The sequence below is a fragment of the Pomacea canaliculata genome, linkage group LG4 (genome assembly GCF_003073045.1).
Source record: "Pomacea canaliculata isolate SZHN2017 linkage group LG4, ASM307304v1, whole genome shotgun sequence".
In the NCBI taxonomy this organism is placed as follows: domain Eukaryota; kingdom Metazoa; phylum Mollusca; class Gastropoda; order Architaenioglossa; family Ampullariidae; genus Pomacea; species Pomacea canaliculata.
Genome location: NC_037593.1, coordinates 34417633 through 34439093, shown reverse-complemented (window position 1 = coordinate 34439093; position 21461 = coordinate 34417633). Strand labels below are relative to the sequence as shown.

General features: G+C 43.5%; 5 protein-coding genes across 9 annotated transcripts in view; 2 read left to right on the top strand and 3 right to left on the bottom strand.

Moving 5' to 3' along the window:
• Positions 1-5: 5 nt before the first annotated feature.
• LOC112561083 (WSCD family member CG9164-like) lies at positions 6-3394 on the bottom strand. 2 transcript variants are annotated; one of them, XM_025233303.1, is made up of 5 exons: positions 2965-3394; positions 1840-2102; positions 1246-1485; positions 626-1063; positions 6-361 (listed from the first exon to the last, which is right to left on the bottom strand). In XM_025233303.1, exons 1-4 carry the CDS (start codon positions 2985-2987, stop codon positions 648-650), a joined length of 942 nt encoding a protein of 313 aa, XP_025089088.1. In that variant the 5' UTR covers positions 2988-3394; the 3' UTR covers positions 6-361; positions 626-647. The 2 variants fall into 2 exon arrangements, with proteins under 2 accessions (XP_025089088.1, XP_025089087.1); XM_025233302.1 differs by having other exon boundaries at positions 6-1063; positions 2965-3391.
• Positions 3395-4851: 1457 nt separating this feature from the next.
• On the bottom strand, positions 4852-10973 carry LOC112561082 (fructosamine-3-kinase-like). Its single transcript, XM_025233301.1, has 8 exons — positions 10711-10973; positions 10212-10295; positions 9589-9692; positions 8773-8932; positions 8455-8505; positions 7894-8038; positions 7441-7615; positions 4852-6718 (listed from the first exon to the last, which is right to left on the bottom strand). The coding sequence occupies exons 1-8, from the start codon at positions 10867-10869 to the stop codon at positions 6643-6645; spliced, it is 954 nt and encodes a 317-aa protein (XP_025089086.1). The 5' UTR covers positions 10870-10973; the 3' UTR covers positions 4852-6642.
• A 24-nt stretch (positions 10974-10997) lies between these two features.
• Positions 10998-13217, top strand: LOC112561086 (zinc finger matrin-type protein 5-like). Its single transcript, XM_025233305.1, has 4 exons — positions 10998-11197; positions 11532-11594; positions 11950-12024; positions 12268-13217. The coding sequence occupies exons 1-4, from the start codon at positions 11071-11073 to the stop codon at positions 12513-12515; spliced, it is 513 nt and encodes a 170-aa protein (XP_025089090.1). The 5' UTR covers positions 10998-11070; the 3' UTR covers positions 12516-13217.
• Positions 13218-13745: 528 nt separating this feature from the next.
• The window catches only part of LOC112561081 (leucine-rich repeat-containing protein 74B-like), a 20989-nt gene continuing 13273 nt past the window's right edge, over positions 13746-21461 (bottom strand). For 3 of the 4 annotated variants that reach the window (XM_025233297.1, XM_025233298.1, XM_025233299.1), the window contains exons 2-13: positions 20858-21044; positions 20279-20457; positions 19083-19190; positions 18863-18953; positions 17925-17974; positions 17518-17685; positions 16650-16765; positions 15913-15991; positions 15571-15666; positions 15223-15465; positions 14801-14886; positions 13746-14592 (exon numbers count right to left, since the gene is read on the bottom strand). In XM_025233297.1, coding sequence (XP_025089082.1) covers positions 14505-14592; positions 14801-14886; positions 15223-15465; positions 15571-15666; positions 15913-15991; positions 16650-16765; positions 17518-17685; positions 17925-17974; positions 18863-18953; positions 19083-19190; positions 20279-20457; positions 20858-21044 — 1491 coding nt within the window. In that variant the 3' untranslated portion in view covers positions 13746-14504. Of the gene's footprint in view, positions 14593-14800; positions 14887-15222; positions 15466-15570; positions 15667-15912; positions 15992-16649; positions 16766-17517; positions 17686-17924; positions 17975-18862; positions 18954-19082; positions 19191-20278; positions 20458-20857; positions 21045-21186; positions 21303-21461 lie in introns of those variants that run through there. The other variant, XM_025233300.1, reaches the window with a different exon arrangement.
• The window catches only part of LOC112561087 (coiled-coil-helix-coiled-coil-helix domain-containing protein 10, mitochondrial-like), a 21324-nt gene continuing 21212 nt past the window's right edge, over positions 21350-21461 (top strand). The window contains exon 1 of the mRNA XM_025233307.1: positions 21350-21458. The gene's annotated coding sequence lies outside the window, so the exon portion shown is untranslated. The remainder of the gene's footprint in view (positions 21459-21461) is intronic.

Here is a 21461-nt window from a genome sequence, read left to right as displayed (position 1 = left end):
AGTCATGTGGAGGGAATGGAACTTTATTTCACTGGAAGCACATCAAACTATTTATTTCGCTGGAAGCACACTAAAATGTTTATGTTGCTGGCAGCACACAAAAATGTTTATGTCCCTTGAAGCACACAAAAATGTTTATTCCACTGGAAGCACACTAAAATGTTTATGTTGCTGGCAGCACACTAAAATGTTTATGTCCCTTGAAGCACACAAAAATGTTTATTCCACTGGCAGCACACTAGCCACACCAACATCTGGCACGTGGCGAGGCGCAGGCAGTGAATCTCAGAGCCGCGACACAACCTTTACCTGGCGCTACGCATGACTACACCCGCCTTCTGATGGCCGCTGCAACCAGCCGCTGGCAAAGGATCATAAATAATCATATTGATAAATGATAATGACTAATAGTTTGAAAAGTCATAGAACTAGAATAAAACTTCGCGAAGCAGCTGGGCGATTCAGATTGATGAGTAGAGTGAAAGTAAGCGTTTGATAACGACACGCGTCAATGCACACGTCTTTGTACAGTCTCTCTCTCACACACACACAAACACACGTACACCTGCACACACACACATTCTCTCCTCTCTATCTCTCACACATTATCTCTATTCTCTCTTACATCGTCTGCCTCTCTCTTCCATCTAAGTACGGCCCGGGTAGTTGCCTGTGGCACGTGTATTCTCCATGCGGTACAGTGGTGTTACCAGTGAGTACGGGAGGTGACCATGGCCGGTGTCAGACAGCTTGGTTGCCACTGCCATACCACACCGGTGGATGAACTCGCGATGTTTTGAAGAGAACCGTTTGGCCAGAATGTTCTCTCGACCTTCACGTGGCTCTTGTCTCTTGAAGTCGCCTCTCGAGTGAGTGGCAGCACACTGCAGGTCGCTGGCGGTGTGGGTGATGTTCAGGAAGTGGAGGATGTCGCTGAGGGTGGAGTTGAGGCTGTGAACCAACTGTTCGTAGTGCACCACGAGCAGACGGCCTGGGAAGTCCAGCCAGTCCGTGTTCACAATTCGCCAGAACTCCGCTGCTTCCGGCACAAAACTGTCCCAGTCTAAAACACACACACACCACACATACATACACACACATACATACACATATACACATCGCACATACACACACCACACATACACACATACCCCGTGTACTGCCTTTACAGTGTAACCTGCTGTGTACAGTCTCGCCTTGTCTCGGTGCATTCTGCTTGTTCCTAGAGTTTATCTACCAACTCACAGGTGGCAAAGTCGTCCTCACGAGCGTGGCCGAGGTGACCCGCTTGCCGACGGTTGAACTCGGCCAGAATGACGTCATAGGGATTGCGCATGAGCAGAAGGGCCTGCCGGAAGTCCTGAGACATGGCGCTGGGACTGGCGTGAGTCTTGACGACAAGCACGGAGCTGTTGTGGATTCCTTCTCCCAGGAAACCCGCGGCTGTCAGAGACGAGTCGCTGTACAGACTTCCGGTGGCCAGACCTGAAGCAGCAGCCATGGGGGGAGGAGGGATGAGTATGGTGGGTGGTTACAGTTGACATCGCTGTCTTCAGACCAGTAAAGCTTTCAGTAAATTTCTTTTAGCAGTAACCATTCGTCTGAAGATTTGGGTCATCATAGCTATTTTTAAATTTTTTTTCATCACAGTTTGAGCGTACTTAGTCCGTCACCTGTCTGACAATGAGCAGTTCCGACCAGTGATGCTCAACTGAAATCGGAATGTCGGACATCAGAGAGCGATGTCTGGCACCGGTCTGACTACAGAGCAGTGTCTGTCACCTGTCAGACTACGAAACGGTGTTTTTGACCTATCAGTCATCAAAGGGCGGCGTTTACCTGTAGTTTGATGCAGCAGGTGACGCAGCCAGGTGCTACCCGAACCCGGGACGCTGGCCAGAGCCGTGACGGGGTGGGGAGGGTCTACGAGACGCAGCCGCCGACAAGCCCCTCGACCATCCATCCATCCACCCGTTAGGAGGACACCCTGGCCTGCCACCCAGGTGGAAAGGAGGTACAAAGAGCACAAGTTGATCGTCAAGAGCCAGAGCGCTGCCAACCACAACCGCCACCCAGACACCCTCCATAGACGGCCCGGCAGACTGGGGACAAATCACACGGTTTGGACCACGAAACAGACATTAGAGGTCGGGTATGTGTAGGCCTGTCTCGCGACATGACATGTCAGAACAAGTGTCAGAACAAGTGTAATCCACTTTCATGACAATAGAGTCTGGCTGTAAGGTTTGCTTCATCTCTCATTATAGGAGTTTCAACGTGAGATACATGCTGTTCCACTCCACTGCACACGCACACAGCACACAGCACGCATGCTCACCTTTGTATCAATGCAAACTGTCTCTCACCCAGCCATCGAGCACCTGCTGGGAAGCATAACTCACCTCAGACATGTCCACAGCAGTTCTTACCTCAGACGTGTACACAAAGAAGTTCTTACCTCAGACATGTCCACAGCAGTTCTCACCTCAGACGTGTACACAACTCTCACCTCAGACGTGTACACAAAGAAGTTCTTACCTCAGACATGTCCACAGCAGTTCTTACCTCGGACGTGTACACAGTTCTTACCTCAGACGTGTACACAAAGAAGTTCTTACCTCAGACATGTCCACAGCAGTTCTTACCTCAGACGTGTCCACAGCAGTTCTTACCTCGGACGTGTACACAGTTCTTACCTCAGACATGTCCACAGCAGTTCTTACCTCAGACGTGTCCACAGCAGTTCTTACCTCGGACGTGTACACAGTTCTTACCTCAGACATGTCCACAGCAGTTCTTACCTCAGACGTGTCCACAGCAGTTCTTACCTCGGACGTGTACACAGTTCTTACCTCAGACGTGTACACAAAGAAGTTCTTACCTCAGACATGTCCACAGCAGTTCTTACCTCAGACATGTCCACAGCAGTTCTCACCTCAGACGTGTACACAAAGAAGTTCTTACCTCAGATACGCAGGGAATTTCATTGTTCCTCTTAGTTTCCTTTGCCGCCAGCTGTTCACGAGACTGTGTCCATCTTGTCTTCTGTGACAACTCGGCCTTGTGATGCTCCTGTTTACCTCGCTGGACCTCAGCCTCTTGTTTCAATTATGTTTGATCGTCGTAATCACCACGGACCCGCGCTGCCCTCGGTATTTCTTGTTTTGCTGATTAACTCCGTTACCTCCTCCTGCCGAGCACTTCTCTGGAGTTTTAGTCTCATCGAAGCGCGGTCTCACCTGCGTGTTCAGCCTCGTTAGAAAATATCTACTTTATCTCCTGTTTATTTACCCGTTGGTTTTGCTCAGTGCGCTAAGGGTCAAGAGTCGTGTAAGGATGATAACGACTCCATCTGACATTGTTTACAGTATCTACATCCCTTCATACCTTCACCCACTGCTTGACCTTCGACTCTTGTACCTCATCTTGATGTTGCTCAGTGTGTCTATACGTACCTCACTGTCTACTGCTATCTTGTACCTCATCATGTTTAGTGTGTCTGTGAGAGCGCGTTATAAGTTCACATTATCATTATTATCATTGTTGTTATTGCTGTTATTTTTATAACGCTAGCACACCTCCAACCCACTACCTACCAACTGTAACGTGCCTACCATTTGACGTCATTCACTTGGGCGAGATATACGTCACAGGCACTTCCTGTTCGAGTCTTGACCTCCACAAACGTGTTCCACCCGCAGTCAGTAACCGTACGTGTTAACGGGGTACAGGGCGTGAGCCTGGTGACGTAATAGGGTGGCACAGTGAGCCTGGTGACGTAATAGGGTGGCACAGTGAGCCTGGTGACGTAATAGGGTGGCACAGTGAGCCTGGTGACGTAATAGGGTGGCACAGTGAGCCTGGTGACGGTGTGGTGCAGTCAGTGAGCCTGGTGGTAGTAATAGGATAATACACTGAGCCTGGTGAGTGTGGTGCTGTCAGTGAACCTGATGGTGGTAAACGGGTAGCGCAGTCAGTGAGCCTGACAACTTTGCTGTTGCTATGGAAACTCAGAGGTTCTTTCAAACTTTGAGACTTGGCTTCGTGTCCGTGTGATGTTGCCCCCTATCGGTCACTTGTGTTTCCTGACGACAGCGCAGAAGAGTGGCGACACCTTAATTGAAAGATAAATCTCCCATAAATGCCAAGGGGCCATGAAGTGTAAGTGGTTAATACACTAGGATGCGAAAGGCGGCGCCAGACTCTCTGCTCCTGATGTTCCGTGATAAATCAGGTACATGTACATGTACGGACAGGTTTCCACTCAAAGACCTACAGGCCCTATAACCAGTCCCTTTCTCCTCCAGAGGCGCACTAACTGGGTGCACGCAGGAGCCACGTTTGTGTGTTGTCCCACCGGGTGTTGGGCTGTTCAGGAGAGAAAGTGTTAGCACAGGTTGATATGTCTGGTGTGGGAAGTGTAGGGGTTCAAGAAACTGAAGTACCTGAGAAAGACTTTCGCTCACAACAATCTTTTCAAACGTTTCATGGCGATGTGTCTACCAAGCCTGAAGTTTAAAATATGTTCCGTCTTAACATAAGTAAAACGTGGGCATCACGAGGGTTCAGACGTCACGATGTCCGTTACGTACGAACAGGGTGACACAGAGGACTAACAACAGTTAAAAACCCTCTTTGAAAAACTGTCAACTGAGGGAATTAAAGCCCCAAACCCTGTATTCAACGTGTTTGATATCCTGTGATGACTAATGACCTGGGCAGAATAAAAATGAAGGGGAAAAAAAACCAACAAAAAAAAAAACCCAGGTGGTGCTCATGCAATGGAATTGTAGATTACTAAATAATAATAAGAAGAAAACCTCATTCACAATACCATTAAAAAGTCCTTGCTGTGAATTTACTTCACCAAATAATAATAAAGTTTATTTATGTAGCACCATATCTCAACCTTATGAGCAAGTTCATGGCTATTTAGTCGTCGTCGTTGTCGTCGTGGGGGAAACTGAAGAAACCGACCAAGACAACAGGAAAGAAAAGGGAATAAAGTGTGGAATAGGAAAAAAGATGTAGTGCCATCTGATTAACGACTGAACGAACACAGTACTCCGTTATTCAACAAGTCTATGAAATCAAAATAAATGCATAAAATATGAAAAAGAAATCCTGTAGACAGAAGAAAACGGATAACCAGAGTTGTCTGTGCAGCCTGCTTACACATTTCACTGTCCAGATTTAAGATAACATTTTATTTATCCCAGGGCAATGCAGGATAGCTCGATAAGAAAACAGGACTTTGATGGAATTACGCAAGTCTTTCTAGATAACTCGGAAACAACCATTAAACACATCTCAAGATATTTGTATCAAGTATTTAAAAACAGAAATGAAATGAATACATTGTCAGAAATATAAAGAAATGTTAGTATGCATTGATAACGCTATTAGGAATACTGCTGATGCTGTTTATTTTCTGTAATTTCCCGCATGAAACAAACCAGAAGGTTTACTCAATAAAGAATTTGTTCGATAAGAAAGCACAAAAAGTACAAGATATCCATATCCGCAAAATAGATTCATGCATTCATGGTTCAGACGGCTGCATTCATCTGCACTCAGTAACATTCAGAAGTCGCAAGACCGAAATAACAAAGGACCAAGTTTCAGTAAATGCCAACAAACAAACATCCCTGTTAGTCAAAAGTTGTGTACCAACGCCTCAAGCTCATCAGTCTTGCCCTCAAATCGACTGAACATTAGATAACAGGACAAATTGAAGAGGTCGATTCTGAAATTGTTTGTCATCGTGGAAGTCATTATAAAGAATAGATTAACAATGCTCAGAATAAACCTCCCCAACTCAAACAAGCTGCTGACAGTTTCATCCTGCCTATAGTCATCAAGCAGTTTTGCCCCATTGCACAAATCCCTGGTCAGACATATGCACCAGCAAAGTCAACGTCCTCCAAAAAGTGGAGCAGCACTTTATGCTAAAAATGCTACAGAAATATTTCACAATTTTCATTTCAAAATCCCTTTCTCATCACATGAAAAGCTTAAAATAACAAACACATACATCTCAAGAAACCAAATACAATATACAACATAGATCATATATCATCTATAAAACCTGACAAGGGCTGATTTTACGCCACCTAGAAGTCTGGGATAAGAAGAAATCAACTACTGATAAAGAACTCAGATTTAATGCTAGAGTATAGTCTGGGATTAGAAAAAAAAATCAACGACGGACAAGACAGGATAAGAGAAAAAGCAGTGCAATAGAAAATCCTGTCAGGTAAAAGCTGATATAACTATTTTGTCTCCTGCTCTACATCCCCAGCAGCCTTGGCATTAAGAGCACCTGCAGATTCCTAAACTCATAAGTGTGTAAGCACATCGTGTAAAATATACGCAGTGTGTCTCAAATAAGCATCCAAATAATTGCACCACACCGCTAGTGACACATCCCAGGACAATTTGTGCCATGACAAAACCATCCATGGGTAGTGTAACACCTCAGGACAGATTGTGTCACAGCAAAATTATCCACAGGCAGAGACACACCAAAGGACAGAGGACGACATTTTGAAAAAGCAACAGCAAAATGTCTGATTAGAAATAGTTGTGGCTGGTGTAGCAGCAGCTCAAGCAACTGTGATGACAGTGCAGTGTGAAGCTGCACTACATGCTGACACTCTTCACCACAGCCCTCAAAGCTCCAAGTGATGACTCCTTGTAAGCTTCTCCAAAGTGATTCCTGCACCACACAAGCAGACGCAATTCCAAAATAACGCCTCTAAAATATAATGTAATGCAGCACAACATCAAACAAAATATAATGTAACAACTCCATAATGTAATAAAATATAATCTAACATATAATATTAACCAAGACTACTATTGAATGTACTTGCCATCGCAGTCAACACACCCAACTCCACTAAAGGTACGACAGCTCAAAAATTAAAAATCAAAGATTTACATGATATGGAAGTTCCTACTGTTCATTGATATTCATGATGTCTACCATATCTTTATGCATTACTTTTCCCCTAAACAGTAATATAGCACACAAATAATGCACACCACTCTTTTACTTCAAAATAAAGACAAATGTGTTTAGAAAAGCCCTCCTATCAAGACTACTGTTTTGCCAGTTTATCTCATTCTTTTTACTTCCGGTATGCATTGTACATAGTATTAAAAACATTACCCATCCATTTACAAGTACTGGCACAGATTGAGGTGCGCACAATACCGTAAAAACATGTGAGTTGTATGTGCCAATGGAAAGATTGCAGAAAGATGCTTCTGTAGAGTGTTTGCTGCATAATCTGCCCAGTCCCAGCTGTATAGTCTGCCCAGTCCATACTGTGTATAACTCTGTCCAGGACATGCTACATAGTGCAAAAATCCCTAAATCCCAATTTCCCCCTCCTTAAGTTGGACACTTTCCTGTTGCTAGACCCTAACACTCACCAGTGGTTTAAGTAATGGAAGACCTTGTAGAGTTCCAGACGCTCATGATAACCTGGTGCTTTGGGAATTACGCTGAAATAACTCTTGAAGAACTGCTGTCCAAATCCCCCAAATAAGCTAGAGATAGACAGGTCATACTCTGCATGCCCATAGAAACTGGCAGGGTCAAAGATCACTGTAAAAGGATGCTAGAGAATGCTAGAAAGAATACATAGTTTGCAGCAATGGTTAAACTGAAATGAAATGAAACTCTAAAATAATTGAAAGCTTTACATAGAACAAAGACATCATGCACAAAAGTAAGTTTACTGCCTTCAGGCAGTAAGATTGGCAAAATTTAATAAATAAAACACCAAAGTTCAATTCACAAATTTCAAGAAATGGGAACTCACAGTCTAACAAGAATAACTTTCTGAAAATTAAAAGTAGAAGAAAACGTTTTAATAATCTTACCAGGTCCATTCTTGTCCTCAGCTACATTTCCACTCCACAGGTCTCCATGCAATAATGCAGGTTTGATTTCTCCCAAGCCATCAAAAAGCTGTGACAGTCTGGGAAGCAGTTGTGACCAAAGGTCCCTTGCCTCTCTGTCACCATACTGAAAAAAAAAACAGGAAAAAAATGGAGAAGAAAAAAGAAAAACAAGAGAATATCATTAGTATGATAAACAGACAGGAAAAAAGTTTGTCATAAACAGGAAACATCCTATGACAGTCTCCCAAATATCCAGAGAAAATGAAATCACTCAAGTACTCACAATAAGGAGCGATATTAAAACAATGAATAAAAATATTACCATAGTGAAACCTGTTGTGAGCAATCTCTAAGGGGGACAAAGGATTATCTGGGATGCATCACCAAACCTGACCATCTGAGCTGCATCGTCAAATCTGACCACAAAAATGACCTAACTGATCGAGGAAATGTTAAACACAGGATGTAAGAGATGAGGAGATGAATGACAATGTGTCCCCTAGTACAAGGTGTTACTCCTCTAGCACTGAAACAACTCACTTCTGACTCTAACATGGAGATCTGTTGTTCAATCTTTCTGGAGAAAAATTCCTGCAAAAGATCAGCCATACAGGTGTAGTTATCTGTCATATGTTAAGTGTTCATGTTTAAGCATTAAAATTAACTGCATAACGTAATTTTTTGAACACGGCCATTAATGAACAGACTGACTGCGATGTTGATCTCATACAACATGAATACAAAGAAACTACCCTTGAGGAAAAGAAGAATGTCATCAAATGACCAGCCCTGACGGTATGCCTCCTGACACTGAGTGATGTAGTGCTGTATAGTTCTTTCCAGGTCTGGTAATCTTACCTGCCAGGTGTATGTCCAGGTGTTGTCTTGTGGTATATAGCCACAGCAGGTTGTAGTATGAAAGCCAAAGTTGTGCACAGCTTTTATTTGTTGGCCTTTGTGAACATATTTCTCTTGTTTCAATTCCACTTGGGCAATTTCTTCATTTTTAAGATGGAGTCTGCAAAATCAGACACTGATGGAAGAAAGGAGAAAATGATCCATATGCACGGTGATGTCACTTCCATGAAAAGATAAAACATATAGTAATGCTAAGTCACTGGGAACAAGTACACTGTTAACATGTATATAACAATCTCATCCTGAATCTAAATGACAAGTTTGCTGCTGCCGACTAGTTCAATACAGTGCTCTTATCACTGAAGCAGTGTTATTGGCAGGGTCACCATTCAATGCATTTAGAGCCATCTGCCAGTTTACTGGTTTTCTAACAACTTCACTAACTTAGTGAACTAACTTTGCTTTATCTTGATGCATATCAGTTTCAAGGATCATAATCTACTTTCTCCTTTACACATGCAAACTTTGTGGTAGATGCATGTTTTAACATGCAAAGATGGATCTTTGAATTGAAACCTGAAAATTACCCTTATAGGGGAAAGCAAGTTGAATGGTACGCTGGGCTTATTTAAAATGAGAATCTGGTCATAACAACTTAATGAAATGAGAGTTTGATCAGAACAATTTAAAGTTCATACATTTGTCAATGTTATCACTCGTATTGGCTTAGACAAATTCTTTAGTGTAATGTGTGCCAAAAACAATCATAACCTTGAAAAATATGGAGAAAAAAAATGACATCTCAGTCTGTCATACCTTGCCAACTGCTGGCCAAGAACACCAGACTGCCCTGACAGCCTTCCTGTAATTTCCAGGTTCTCCATAACAAAGATTGCTCCACCATCTTTTAACTTGACAACCTGATACAGATATGTACATACAAGAAAGATGTGAAATGGACTGTGAAAAACACACAAACATATCCAATAGACAGCTTTCAATAATAAAAATTTGACTATCTCAAAAAACCATTTGTCAGTCGAAGTGAATAATTATTTTTGAAATTGTAGCAATAAAATAGTATTTCAAGTTTGCACCGTCACAAACATTTGTTTTTATCTTTATTTACATTACAAAAATACTTATATATATACACAAATTTATATATATTTACTACAAATATATTTTGCTTCTTGTCAAAGGCAAGATAATTGCCACAGTGAATATTGGAAGTGAAAATGTTGTCATCACTTGCATTTTATTTCAGTCATTCTGACGACACTTCTTCCCTGGTATGTACTTTGCTAAGGATAAGGTACCAATTTGAACATAAATTGACTCAGTGCTTTGAATATGAGTTGTGTCCACTGATTTAAATATAAGTTGACTCCAGTGGTTTGAACATGACTTGAGTTCAGTGATGAGTGGTACACATTTACCTTTATTGGCTCTGGAACTTTCACTTCCTGCATGGCTGACAAGGCCTGCAGACTAGCATACTCGCCATCAAACATCAACTGTGCCTAGAAATATGATTGAAAAATAAGAATGACGGAAGCAATACATTATTTTTGTTGTGTTATTAACGTATTTTATCACGATGGGATGTAATACCCTTTTAACATACCCTTTTACCTGCCTCTACTGGTTCTGCTTATTGAGCGTTTTATTTCTTTCGAGGTTTATTATTGTTTTAAAATGTTTTATGTTCAATAAGCAATGTAAGAAAGTATTAATGTTCCCGCAAACACGAGGCATCCAGCTGACGATTATCGTATATGGACCAGTCCCGCAAAAGTTTTCGTTGTCTACAACACATCCCTTATAATTGTACTTGTGTTTCCATGGAAACCAAAACTGGCCAAAAGAGATGAAGATTCACTCTTTTTAGTTAAACCCAAACAAAACAATACTAGAAAACGGAGCAAGAGATGTCACCTCTGGTTTTCTGTTTATTTTGACAAAAACCCTGCCAGAATCTGTCTCATATGTACACCCATCGCTGATACAACCTCTCCCACTTCGACCAGCGGATCTTAATATGGATGTATTTAGCTCTTTTCTGAGCAATTCTTCTAACTCAGAATTTTTAGACATTTCTCTTGCGTAGTTACAGAAAGCAAGCAACGCAATAATGGGTCTGGCGATGTCCAAAAGACGTAAAAGAGAAAGTTAGTGAAGAGGGACATCACTCTCGATGATCGATTGGGTTACGTATTCTGAAACTGAGAGTGCTCTCCCCTGACTGAAGTCTTCTCGAGGAGCGGCAGACGTTAAAATATTATTTTTTCTATAATTATGGGGAAACGGTTCTATTGTGATTTTTGTGATAAATCATTCCCAGACAACTTGGCAAGCAAAAAGAACCACTTCAATGGCTTTCACCATCAACGAATGAGAAAAGCGCATTATGATGCATTCAGAGGTAAACAACACTTGTTTATAAGTTTAAGGCGCTACAAAATCCAGTAATACGATGATTTATAAAACTCGTTGTCTTTTGACAAGAATACTTAAAATAAAATTACAGGCCTCCATTATTTATAGTCAACTTCAGTTTTAACTTTGTAATTGTTGCATTAAAAATTGTAATTTCTTTTCTAAACGTTTTGAATATGAATTTGTGCATGCATCGGGTATCTCTACTCTTTATGAAATTATAAGCTAGAGCACCCAATATTTGTTTTGCCCATGTATAGTTGTCATTGTCATAACGACAGATTTTTATATGAATAAGAACATATTTGGGACACTTTCAGACCCGATGACAATTTTAGCAGAGGAGGCAGCAAAGAGACCATGTCTCAGTTTCTTTCAGACAGGTAAGAATGCAGTTACCTAGTAATAAATATAGTGTCTGTGTAATATAAACAGGGTTTGATGTATTCTGTGTGGACATTGAAAGTACAGAGTATAACATCATTTTAAATGGTGTTGCTTACTTCATCATAGCAAAAGCATAAGGCATTATCAAATGTGGCATTTCAAGTGATGAACTATTTATTAGTCATCATGTTTTGCTGAAGTTAATGCAGGATGAACCTCTCATTCTCTTTGCTTACCTTCTCCCTCGCCCCCTAAGAAATTTCAGACCGAGTGTAGTGACAGATATTTGTATTTTTTTCTTAAATGCAAATGACAAGTCATCAAATTATTAAAGTTTCCAGACATTTACAGGTAACTGTAATTTTGGGGACGGATGCCGCTTTTCTCATTTGACTGAAGAAAGAAAACAGCATCTGGAAGCAGAATGTGAGTCCTTTACCACTGATACAAACAAGTTTGATGGTAGTTGTAATCTATGGAGTAAATGCCATTGTACACACTAGCAAAAGCTAGTAACAAAGCCAAACTTCTTAAGGCACGTTATTAATTTTATTATCTCTTTTGTTTGCTTAGATTTATACAGTTTTTGTTATTATAATTACTTAAAAGTTTAAAATATTTACCACAACAATTATTTGTTCAACATCAGAATATGTCCTCTGTCTTCAGGCCTTAGGAAAAAGCATGAGAAACGAAAAGGACCATCAGAAGGCCCTGGCAGTTCCCTTGCTGTTGGTTTCCTGGAAGACTGGTTGGCAAAAAGATCGGAAGCACCGGAAAAGAATCCTACCAAAAAACATTTGTTCCCAAGCTACAGATTACCACAGATTTTGGAAAATATTCCGCATATTCCACCATCTCTGTTACCTCCCACCAGAGAGGACTTTGAGAACCTGCCTCGTCTAGAGTGGGGGTAAAAAAATCTTTTCACAGTATTTTAGAAGTTTCTTGGTTTGTTGTTGTTGTTTTTTTTTTAAGTTCCTACATAAATTGAGCTTGTGGGTTAGGCTGCAAGCCACCAAAGGAAGGGTGCAGAAAAAGACTAGTTATTTGCATCATCTTCCGGACTAAACCACATAAATTTTCAGCAAAGAAGAGAGTCACATGCTTATTTGAAGCTAAAAGAGTGTCTTTGTCAAAAATGTAAATAAGTGTATTTCATGTATTTATTATTGTGTGTTTTACTAATGTAACATTTTACAGATTGTAGGGATTTTGTTAATGTCTGTGCAAAGTAAGATCCATAGAGTTTTCAAATTTTTTGCTGCACTTTTACTTAAATTGCATTGAAGCAACAAAATACCACTTTTTCATTGCATCTCAGTCATAAGTGAATGATAATCATTAGAACAAAAATTAATTCGTAAAAATGGAATATGGTAACTGGATCTGAGAATTTGCATGAGCATTACTGCAGCAAGTGCGATCTATCCTGTTCATGGTGCTGCACATTACAAATACCTATCATCATTATTATTAGTGACTTCCAAGATTTGCTTTTTTCCTATCAGCTTTATGAGTATCTACAGTGTATGCCTGCACACGTATACAAACAAGCAATTTGTTGCTGAGAGGAAGCTGAAAATTAAGGAAGACCAATAAAGATAATGAGATCAGAATGCAGTGTGTACATTTATTTGTTAGGTAATATGTTAAATGGTATAATCAATGCTTCCTGCAAAACATTTTGTTATGGGTAAAAGTGTATACTGTATATGTATTCACAGATGTACTCACATAACAAAGCTGTTGTTAAATGTCTAATCGAAAAATTGTTATACAGTCAAATCTCGCTACTATGCCACCCTGCTACTATGCCACTCTCGGTATTATGCCACTTTTCTCGGTCCCGGTAGGTGGCATAGTAGCGAGATTTGACTGTATAGTGAAGCAAAATACAATTTTTATTTCATTCTTATTCCTTTTAGTAATAACCTCTTGATAGTGAACACTCTACAATACGCTTTGGCAACCCTGGACTAACAGCATGCATGGGGTATGAAATGCCAAAGCAAACAATATACCGGACAATATTGCGATATGTTTTTTGATATTATGAGCATTATAAAACATCAAAAAAGTATCACTAACTTATAAATAGGTTATTGAACAATTGTACAATGAGAACACAAATGCCATTGCAACAATTTAAAGGTCAAAAATATCTTTATTATCATTCATTTCCTGGAAAAAAGGTTGATTCAAGTATAATGTTTATGCTTGAAAAACATAATTATATAGATGTAACTACTGCAACCATCAATTGTAAAGTAACTGATAGACTTCTTCACTTGGCGTCCATCTGGAGAAAAGTTAAATCAGTGAGGGGAACAGGAGATGGCCACTGCCATCACAACAATAGCTGGCCCTGAGAAAAGTGTGGTTTCTTACACCTAACTCCCCAACAACCTAGTAAAGGTTAGAGGATGACCTGACGAGAGAAATATGGTTTGATTTATTAGCCAATAATTTTCCAGCTTAAGGCCGGCAACTGATTTATTAATCACATGGGTTAAAAACACAGTGTCTTTGTCTGTCACATTTTTGGAGCAGACAGCCACAGTTTTCTAGATGTCTTTCAATGCTATTATCACAGTGGGTTCGATACTAAGCCACACAGTGTACCTTAGTTTCAGCTGTTTAATCACAGGCAGAATGAAATTGTTGCATCTTTCGCATGGATACCGATATCAACACTGAAGATTATTTTATCTTAAATGCAGAGATAAGATTGGATTCGGATCATTATACCAACACCAGTTCAGGCAGTAAGTAACAGTACTCTGACACGATTTGACTGCTCATTTATCCATCTCAGGCTGAGTCAACAGGTGTATTAACAGTTACAATGGCAACAGACAGAAACTTCCAGTCAGCTCACGGAGGTCACTGGGGTCATTCTGTTATTAGGATGTCATGGGTCTGACTGTGGTCATCACCGTCTGCATCTTTTTCTCCTTGTCTTGAAAGTCGGTATGGCCGATCACAAGCTCACTGCAAGAGAGAAAACAAGAAAGTGATGCAACAAGGTGAAAACAGAAGCCAAACTCAGCTGTAGACACGGACCTTACAGTCCGTGGCTGTAGACAATATGACAGTTCATGCTGCCACAGAAGCTTTGGAACACCTCAACTTGTAGAACTGAAGTTGATAAGAACTTGCTTCTCACAGCACCTTCACCCAGCGCACACACACACACTACCTGTAGTTGATCTCCCCATCGCCATCCCTGTCGAGATCCTTGAGCAGCTGCTGAAACTCCTCCTCCGTCAGGGTGATACCCGTCTCCTGCAATCACACAGCGCGTCACTCACACAATGCAGCTCAAGACGAGAGGTAGACTTCAATCCTCTTTGTATACATTTGCATATTGTATACCCGAGCTGTAAGGGGCCACTGACCGCCCCTACTGTACCTGCTGACACCTGTGCACCCTGCCGGCTGTCTCCCCTGAGGGCCTACTGATTGCCTCCCTTGTATCCCCTACTGATTGCCTCCCCTGTATCCCCTAATGATTGCCTCCTCTGTGTCTCCTATCGATTGCCTTCCCTGTTTCTCCTACTGATTGCCTCCCTTGTATCCCCTACTGATTGCCTCCCCTGTAGCTCCTGCTGATGGTCTCACCTGTAGCCCCTGATAGAACTCGTCTGGCGTGACGCTCATGCTGCCGTCCTTGTCAAATTTGTTGAAGAAGTCGACGAGGCGGATGTTGTTCTTGTTGATGTAGGTCATCAGCTTCACCATGGGGTGCACGGGGGTCTTGGGTTTAAGAGGCACATCCATCCCGCCATGCTTTACTCTCAGCCCTGGAAGTTGCTCCTTGACCTTCTGGAGGATCTCTTCAAAATCTTTGTTCACACTAACGTCCTGAAGGGCAGAGGAAAAGTGTTATAATGAATGTGTGTGCAGGGGAGGGGGAGACGAGGAGTCCAGTGAATGTGTAGACACCCAGTGCTGCGAGCCATTACTTACACTGAAGTCCAAGGCCTGCAGCACGCTGTTGGGGTTTTTCAGTATGGCGGCACATATCCCCCAGCACCCAGCACTCTGCATCGGGTTGATCCCCATCTGTCACATACCAAACAAACAAGCCAGTGACATATCAAGTCACCACGCCAGTGACATGGCAAGTCATCAGTTGTTCAAGAGGAATGTCCTGCTGACCAATGGTCGTGACGACGACACAATGTTATCTATGGCCGCACACAGTTTAGTGACGAGACATGCCACTTGTGGTGGTCTTGACCTGTCTGTCTCACTGTGTACATGTTGCTCGCTACCCTGAGAGACGTTGCCATAGTTTCCACCACTCACCTTTAGGACTTTTAGCGTCTCGTTGGCAGACAAGCCTTTCCCTATCACGACTGCTCCTTCTGTTGTAATTCTGTTGTTTCTGAAAAACAGTCGACAACGATTACTTTATAAACCACGAACAAAATACATTTACGGACACAAATAATTAGAAGTTTCTATTTTAGCGGAAGTAAAACGTCCGAGGATCATTCACCTGCAGCATTTATACAGCAAAAAGATATGCAAGGGGAGAGTACGACTGCCACCGTTACAAGCACCACAACACCCCCAGCTGCATTACCGCCCCACCACCAACACTACAGACTAACCACTTTCTTTCCAGTCGTCTTTGCTTCCAGTACGAGTCACCACACCATCAGCACAGTCACACCATCAGCAGCACCACAGTCACAGCACTACAGTCATAGGAGCACCACGGTCACCACCACCAGCACTACAGGCACACTGTCACCACAGTCACCATCAGCAGCACCACAGTCACACCATCACCAGCACTACAGTCACAGCACCAGCACTACAGTCACACTATCACAGTCACACCATCAGCAGCACTACAGTCACAGGAGCATTACAGTCACCAGCACTACAGGCACACTGTCACCACAGTCACACCACCACCAGCACTACTGTCACACCATCACCAGCACTACAGTCACACCATCACCAGCACTACAGTCACAGCGACGAATACCGTGTTGACGCCATAACAGTAACAACGTTAGCGAAGATCTGCTCACGTGATGTCTATCTCCTCCAGTACCGAGTTGCCTTTGATGGCGTCACCTAGCGCCACAGCGCCCTCTAGACCAAAGCCGTTCCAAGCCAGGTTGATCTTCTTCATAAACACGTTATTCTGTCAGGACACACACACATACACACAAACATACACACGTGTGTAATTTCCGCTTGTGTGTCGCGCTCCCTACTCGTTACTGTCACATCGTCTCTGTCAACACAGTCTTCGTCAGTAGCACAACTTTTCTAACCTCTTCGGCTGCTTTTAGCGAAAGGTTGAAGTCTTCCTCCTATGCCTCCCAACCTACTGACAGTTGTCTACTACTACATCCCCAACCTACTGACAGTTCTACTACTACATCACCAGCCTACCGACAGTTGTCTACCACTACATCACCAGCCTACCGACAGTTGTCTACCACTACATCACCAACCTACTGACAGTTGTCTACCACTACATCACCAACCTACTGACAGTTGTCTACCACTACATCACCAACCTACTGACAGTTCTCTGCTACTACACCCCCAACCTCCTGACGGTTCACTGGCGCTGACAGCTCGCTGCACCACAAACTTTCTGACAAAGACAGAAGTTTGCCACATCATGGTCCCTGGACTATCCGCTAGTCACCATCAGCGATTGCATTTCTTGATAGCGAGGACAACGATGTCAGCCTCATCACGGCCCCTGGAGTGTCTACCATCATTGAATCCATTGCTTTCCCACAAGGACCACCCTCGTCACCTCCAGCACATTTCTCTGGGAGTCAGTGTTTTCGTTGCCCCCAAAAGTTGACCTGCCTGTCAGTAAAGGTTCACCTGTGTCGAGACTAGTCTCGGAAGCCTGGATGTCATTCTCACGCTCACCTTGATGCCGTTGGCAACAGCTACAGCTCCACGACGGCGCAGCTGGTTCCAGCTGAGGTCCAGCTCCTTGAGGCAGGAGTTCTCCGAGATGGCGGGCCCCAGCAGCTGCCCCGCTCGTTCACACAGACTGTTACGACTGAGACTGAGGTACTCCACGTGGCTTGAAGCCTGCACGTGAGTGTGTCGGGTAGAATAGGTCAGTGGTCACGTTAAGTGGTTCAGTGGGTAAGCTGGGAGGTCACCGGGTCACCAGTCCGTTTGAACTCAGTTCTTAAAGTGCTTTAGGCTCATGTCTAGGACCGAGAGTACAGCACAGCTCTAGTGTAACTTGAACAATACTAGTTTTACAGTCGTCACTAGCATAACTTCTACAAATGGTATTAATATATGATTAGATAATAACTCACTCCGATGAACTCTGCAAAATATTCTGCAGCCTTGTCGTCGAATCCATTGCCTGACGAGAAAGACAGAAGAAAACAAATTAGCATCCGTTATTCACGTGGCAACGTTGAACTCCGCTGACCTTTGTACGAGGGTCGTGACACTGACACCTGACTCTCCTTGCCCTCTGTGTGTGTGACAGTGTGATGCTTATCATGTTTATTCTGTGGGTAGTCTGTTCTGTACATTCTGTGGGTAGTCTGTTCTATTCTGACTCTCTAGTTCTTCACCCTGGCGGCAAGTCCAGCGGCTCATGTGATCAATGGGACGAGTCTGACATCTGTGCGTTTACAAGAGACTGACTACCTTCAAATCCACACACCTGTGTAGGTAAACAATGGTGTTTACATCTAGATTTCCAATGCACACTTCTGATTTCTGCAGACAGACGATTGTGTGTTTACAAGTGATGTTGGTCGTGTTCTAGCGGTCGGTAGTCACACCCTGCCCGTTATCACTGATGGGGTCAGCGGGTGCAGTCGCTGCTGACACTTTAGCCTCACACTTTGCTACACACAGGTGTAAATGTTGTGTTTGCAAGTCACAACGAGAGTCCAGTTTGGGCTCAGCGGCCCACCACAGTGCATACAACACCTGCGCCGTTCGTCCGTCTAAACACCCGACAACCAACGCCTGAGATCAGAACTAACACGTACCCGGATGTGGGGCAACACGTCTTTGACAATATATCACAGAACAGGTGAGAGGGAGGGAAGAGGGAGGGGAACTGAAGGTTTCGTGTCACGTGACGTCACCGTCACTCGACTCTCGAAGTTTGGGGGATGGGGTGGGGTGGGGCAGAAGGTATTGGAACCAATAACGTTGTCTCCCTTAGGTGAAGAGACATCAGAAAGCAGTGAGCGAGGGAACAAGGATGAGGGGGCAGCCAAGTGTTTCTCACCTGCCAGCGTCACACGTCGCAGATAGTCGTTGAGGCGGAGGATCCTGCACAGCTCACCGGCACACCTGTTGAGGTGATTGTCCGACAGGTTCTGGACACAGCAGACAGACAGACATCACCCAGCAACACACACACAGGTTCTGGACACAACCGAAAGAAACACATCACCCAGCAGCTCTCTGTCTCTCTCTCTCTCTCTGTCTCTCTCATGTGCACTCACGAGTTCTGAGATAAAGCAGTTTTCCTTCAGCATGTCGCAGACCGCCAGACCGCCGTGGTAGCCCAGCCAGTTGTCCGACAGATCCAGAGACAATATGGATGTGTTGGACTGCAACCCACACAACTCTGACAGCACTGCGGGTACTTTACAGTAGAGAGAGGAGCTAACAGTAGAGAGAATAGCTAACAGTAGAGAGAGAGAGTGGCTAACAGTAGAGAGAGAGAAGCTAACAGTAGAGAGAATAGCTAACAGTAGAGAGAGGAGCTAACAGTAGAGAAGGTAGCTAACAGTAGAGAGAGAGAGAGTAGCTAACAGTAGAGAGAATAGCTAACAGTAGAGAGAGAGAGTAGCTAACAGTAGAGAGAGAGAGTAGCTAACAGTAGAGAGAGGAGCTAACAGTAGAGAGACAGTAGAGAGAGGAGCTAACAGTAGAGCGACAGTAGAGAAGGTAGCTAACAGTAGATACAGTAGAGAAGGTAGCTAACAGTAGAGCGACAGTAGAGAGAATAGCTAACAGTAGAGAGAGGAGCTAACAGTAGAGAGTATCTACGGAGACAACAAGAGCCATGGTTGTTAGTTGAGACTGAGTAGTGTGCACTCACTTGTCATTAGGATTAGTGGTAGGAAGGTTATATTTGTTTATATCTTCTTTCTATTCTTCTTTAGTAAATAAACATTCAAGCTCTCGGCTTAATTAATAATCCAGTCTTGACAACACCCAGGACATGAGGGGCAGGAGAGCAGATGTGGGTATTGTTTAGCAGTCAGGCGTCTACGTCCTGGATGTCGGTGTGGGTGTGGATGTCGGTGTGGGTGTGGGTGTGGATGTCGGTGTGGGTGTGGATGTCGGTGTGGGTGTGGATGTCGGTGTGGGTGTAGGTGTGGATGTCGGTGTGGGTGTGGATGTGGGAGAGGTCAGCGAGGACTGACTACTCAACTGTGCGATGGCGGGTAGTGGTTGCGGCCCTATATGCTCCACTGAGGGCGAATAGCAAGAAGAAAAGAAGACTACTCAGCTACCCTTGTCCGCACACCCCACCCCATACACGTCTGACTGTCAGCTTACCTCATTGCTAGGGACATGTCAGCGGTACCTGTCTATACTGCCTGCTCACTGGGTACCTGTCTATATTAATTGCCTGCTCACAGCTGTACCTCTCGACAAAGACCTTTCACTCACTCACTCACACACTGACCACGAGGACGGAGGCCATGGCCAGCATGTCACTGGGCCGCAGGCCGTGGTGCTTCATGTGCAGCTGCCGGCTGGTCATGTGACGCAGGAAGTACGACACCGGGATGACCCCGAGGCGCGCGCACTCTTCCAGGTACAACTTCCGCCCGCTGTGATCGTAGGTCGAGTTCGCCTCCGGGACTGAGAGGTCAAGAGTTAAAGGGCTAAAAGGTCAACGGTCTTGCTAACCAGACATACTGTTTCATATGTGACATATTGTCTAATGTGACAGACTATCTCATTGTCGACATTCCAGGTGTATTGTGTCTCTGTATATAAGTACACCAGACTTTGGGTATGTTGTGAGTGTGTGTGTACGCGTGTTTGCGACAAAACTGCACGCAATACAATTAATTCTGAATGCTTCAGTAGGCCTGTGATATATATGGACTGGGTATTCGAGGTAATCTAATGGTAAGTAGGTCTGTGATAAAAGAGTTTTAGAGCTATGTAATAATGTTTACCTGTTGAGGTTAATAATCATTGAGATGTTGACTATCAATAATTTCTTCTTTAAAAAATAAAATAAAGGAGTTGATACCTTCAGGTTCAAGGTCGGTTTCCCATGCTTTCTCGTCCATGATGTCCGCTTGATTGTCAAAATCAGAGACGCGTGTCCGGGTGTCCTCATTTTCACTGTCGCTTGCCGAACTTTGCCCTTTGTCGCCTGGCTTCTTTGATTGGCTGCTTCCAGCACGTGACCTTCTGCTGCTCGTGCGACTTATTGTCTGCAAAAAAAAAAAAAAACCAATTAATTTTTGTTGTAACTGTCATGTTCGTACACGGATGTACAGACCGTTGCTTGTCACGTGTTCCAGCAACGTAGCGTTGATGACGTAACACGTAGCAGCTGCGACTGTTATGGCTGACCAGCATGGCGGCAGTCCAGTTGCCATTCTACTTCAGACTAAATGGTTTTCTGTAAACATTTCTGTTGAACTAGCATCTCGTCTTTATCTGTAAACACTATCAGCGTCACGTGAATCTTCTGTTTATCTCTCGTCAACGTCGCGCAAAGTCGCTGTTGCACGTGAGCACGTGACAGCTTTCGTGCCTGTCGTCTCTCCCACAAACATCTGACAGCGGAAAATCGGGGATTTCGTACTTGAGGGAAGATGGGAGAGAGAAGAGAGGAAACCGGGGTA

What these genes read in the sequence shown, in the direction of transcription:
- LOC112561086 (XM_025233305.1), top strand. Translation starts at nt 11,071, where the DNA reads ATGGGGAAACGGTTCTATTGTGATTTTTGTGATAAATCATTCCCAGAC. An exon ending in GCATTATGATGCATTCAGAG is followed by an intron (nt 11,198 to 11,531) that starts GTAAACAACACT and finishes GGACACTTTCAG; the next exon opens with ACCCGATGACAATTTTAGCA. An exon ending in TCTCAGTTTCTTTCAGACAG is followed by an intron (nt 11,595 to 11,949) that starts GTAAGAATGCAG and finishes AGACATTTACAG; the next exon opens with GTAACTGTAATTTTGGGGAC.
- LOC112561082 (XM_025233301.1), bottom strand. Translation starts at nt 10,869, where the DNA reads ATGTCTAAAAATTCTGAGTTAGAAGAATTGCTCAGAAAAGAGCTAAAT. An exon ending in CCTGGACATACACCTGGCAG is followed by an intron (nt 8,506 to 8,772) that starts GTAAGATTACCA and finishes GATCTTTTGCAG; the next exon opens with GAATTTTTCTCCAGAAAGAT. An exon ending in TTCCATTACTTAAACCACTG is followed by an intron (nt 6,719 to 7,440) that starts GTGAGTGTTAGG and finishes TGTGTGGTGCAG; the next exon opens with GAATCACTTTGGAGAAGCTT.
- LOC112561083 (XM_025233303.1), bottom strand. Translation starts at nt 2,987, where the DNA reads ATGAAATTCCCTGCGTATCTGAG. An exon ending in CCTGCTGCATCAAACTACAG is followed by an intron (nt 1,486 to 1,839) that starts GTAAACGCCGCC and finishes CTGCTGCTTCAG; the next exon opens with GTCTGGCCACCGGAAGTCTG. An exon ending in TGAGGACGACTTTGCCACCT is followed by an intron (nt 1,064 to 1,245) that starts GTGAGTTGGTAG and finishes TGTGTGTTTTAG; the next exon opens with ACTGGGACAGTTTTGTGCCG.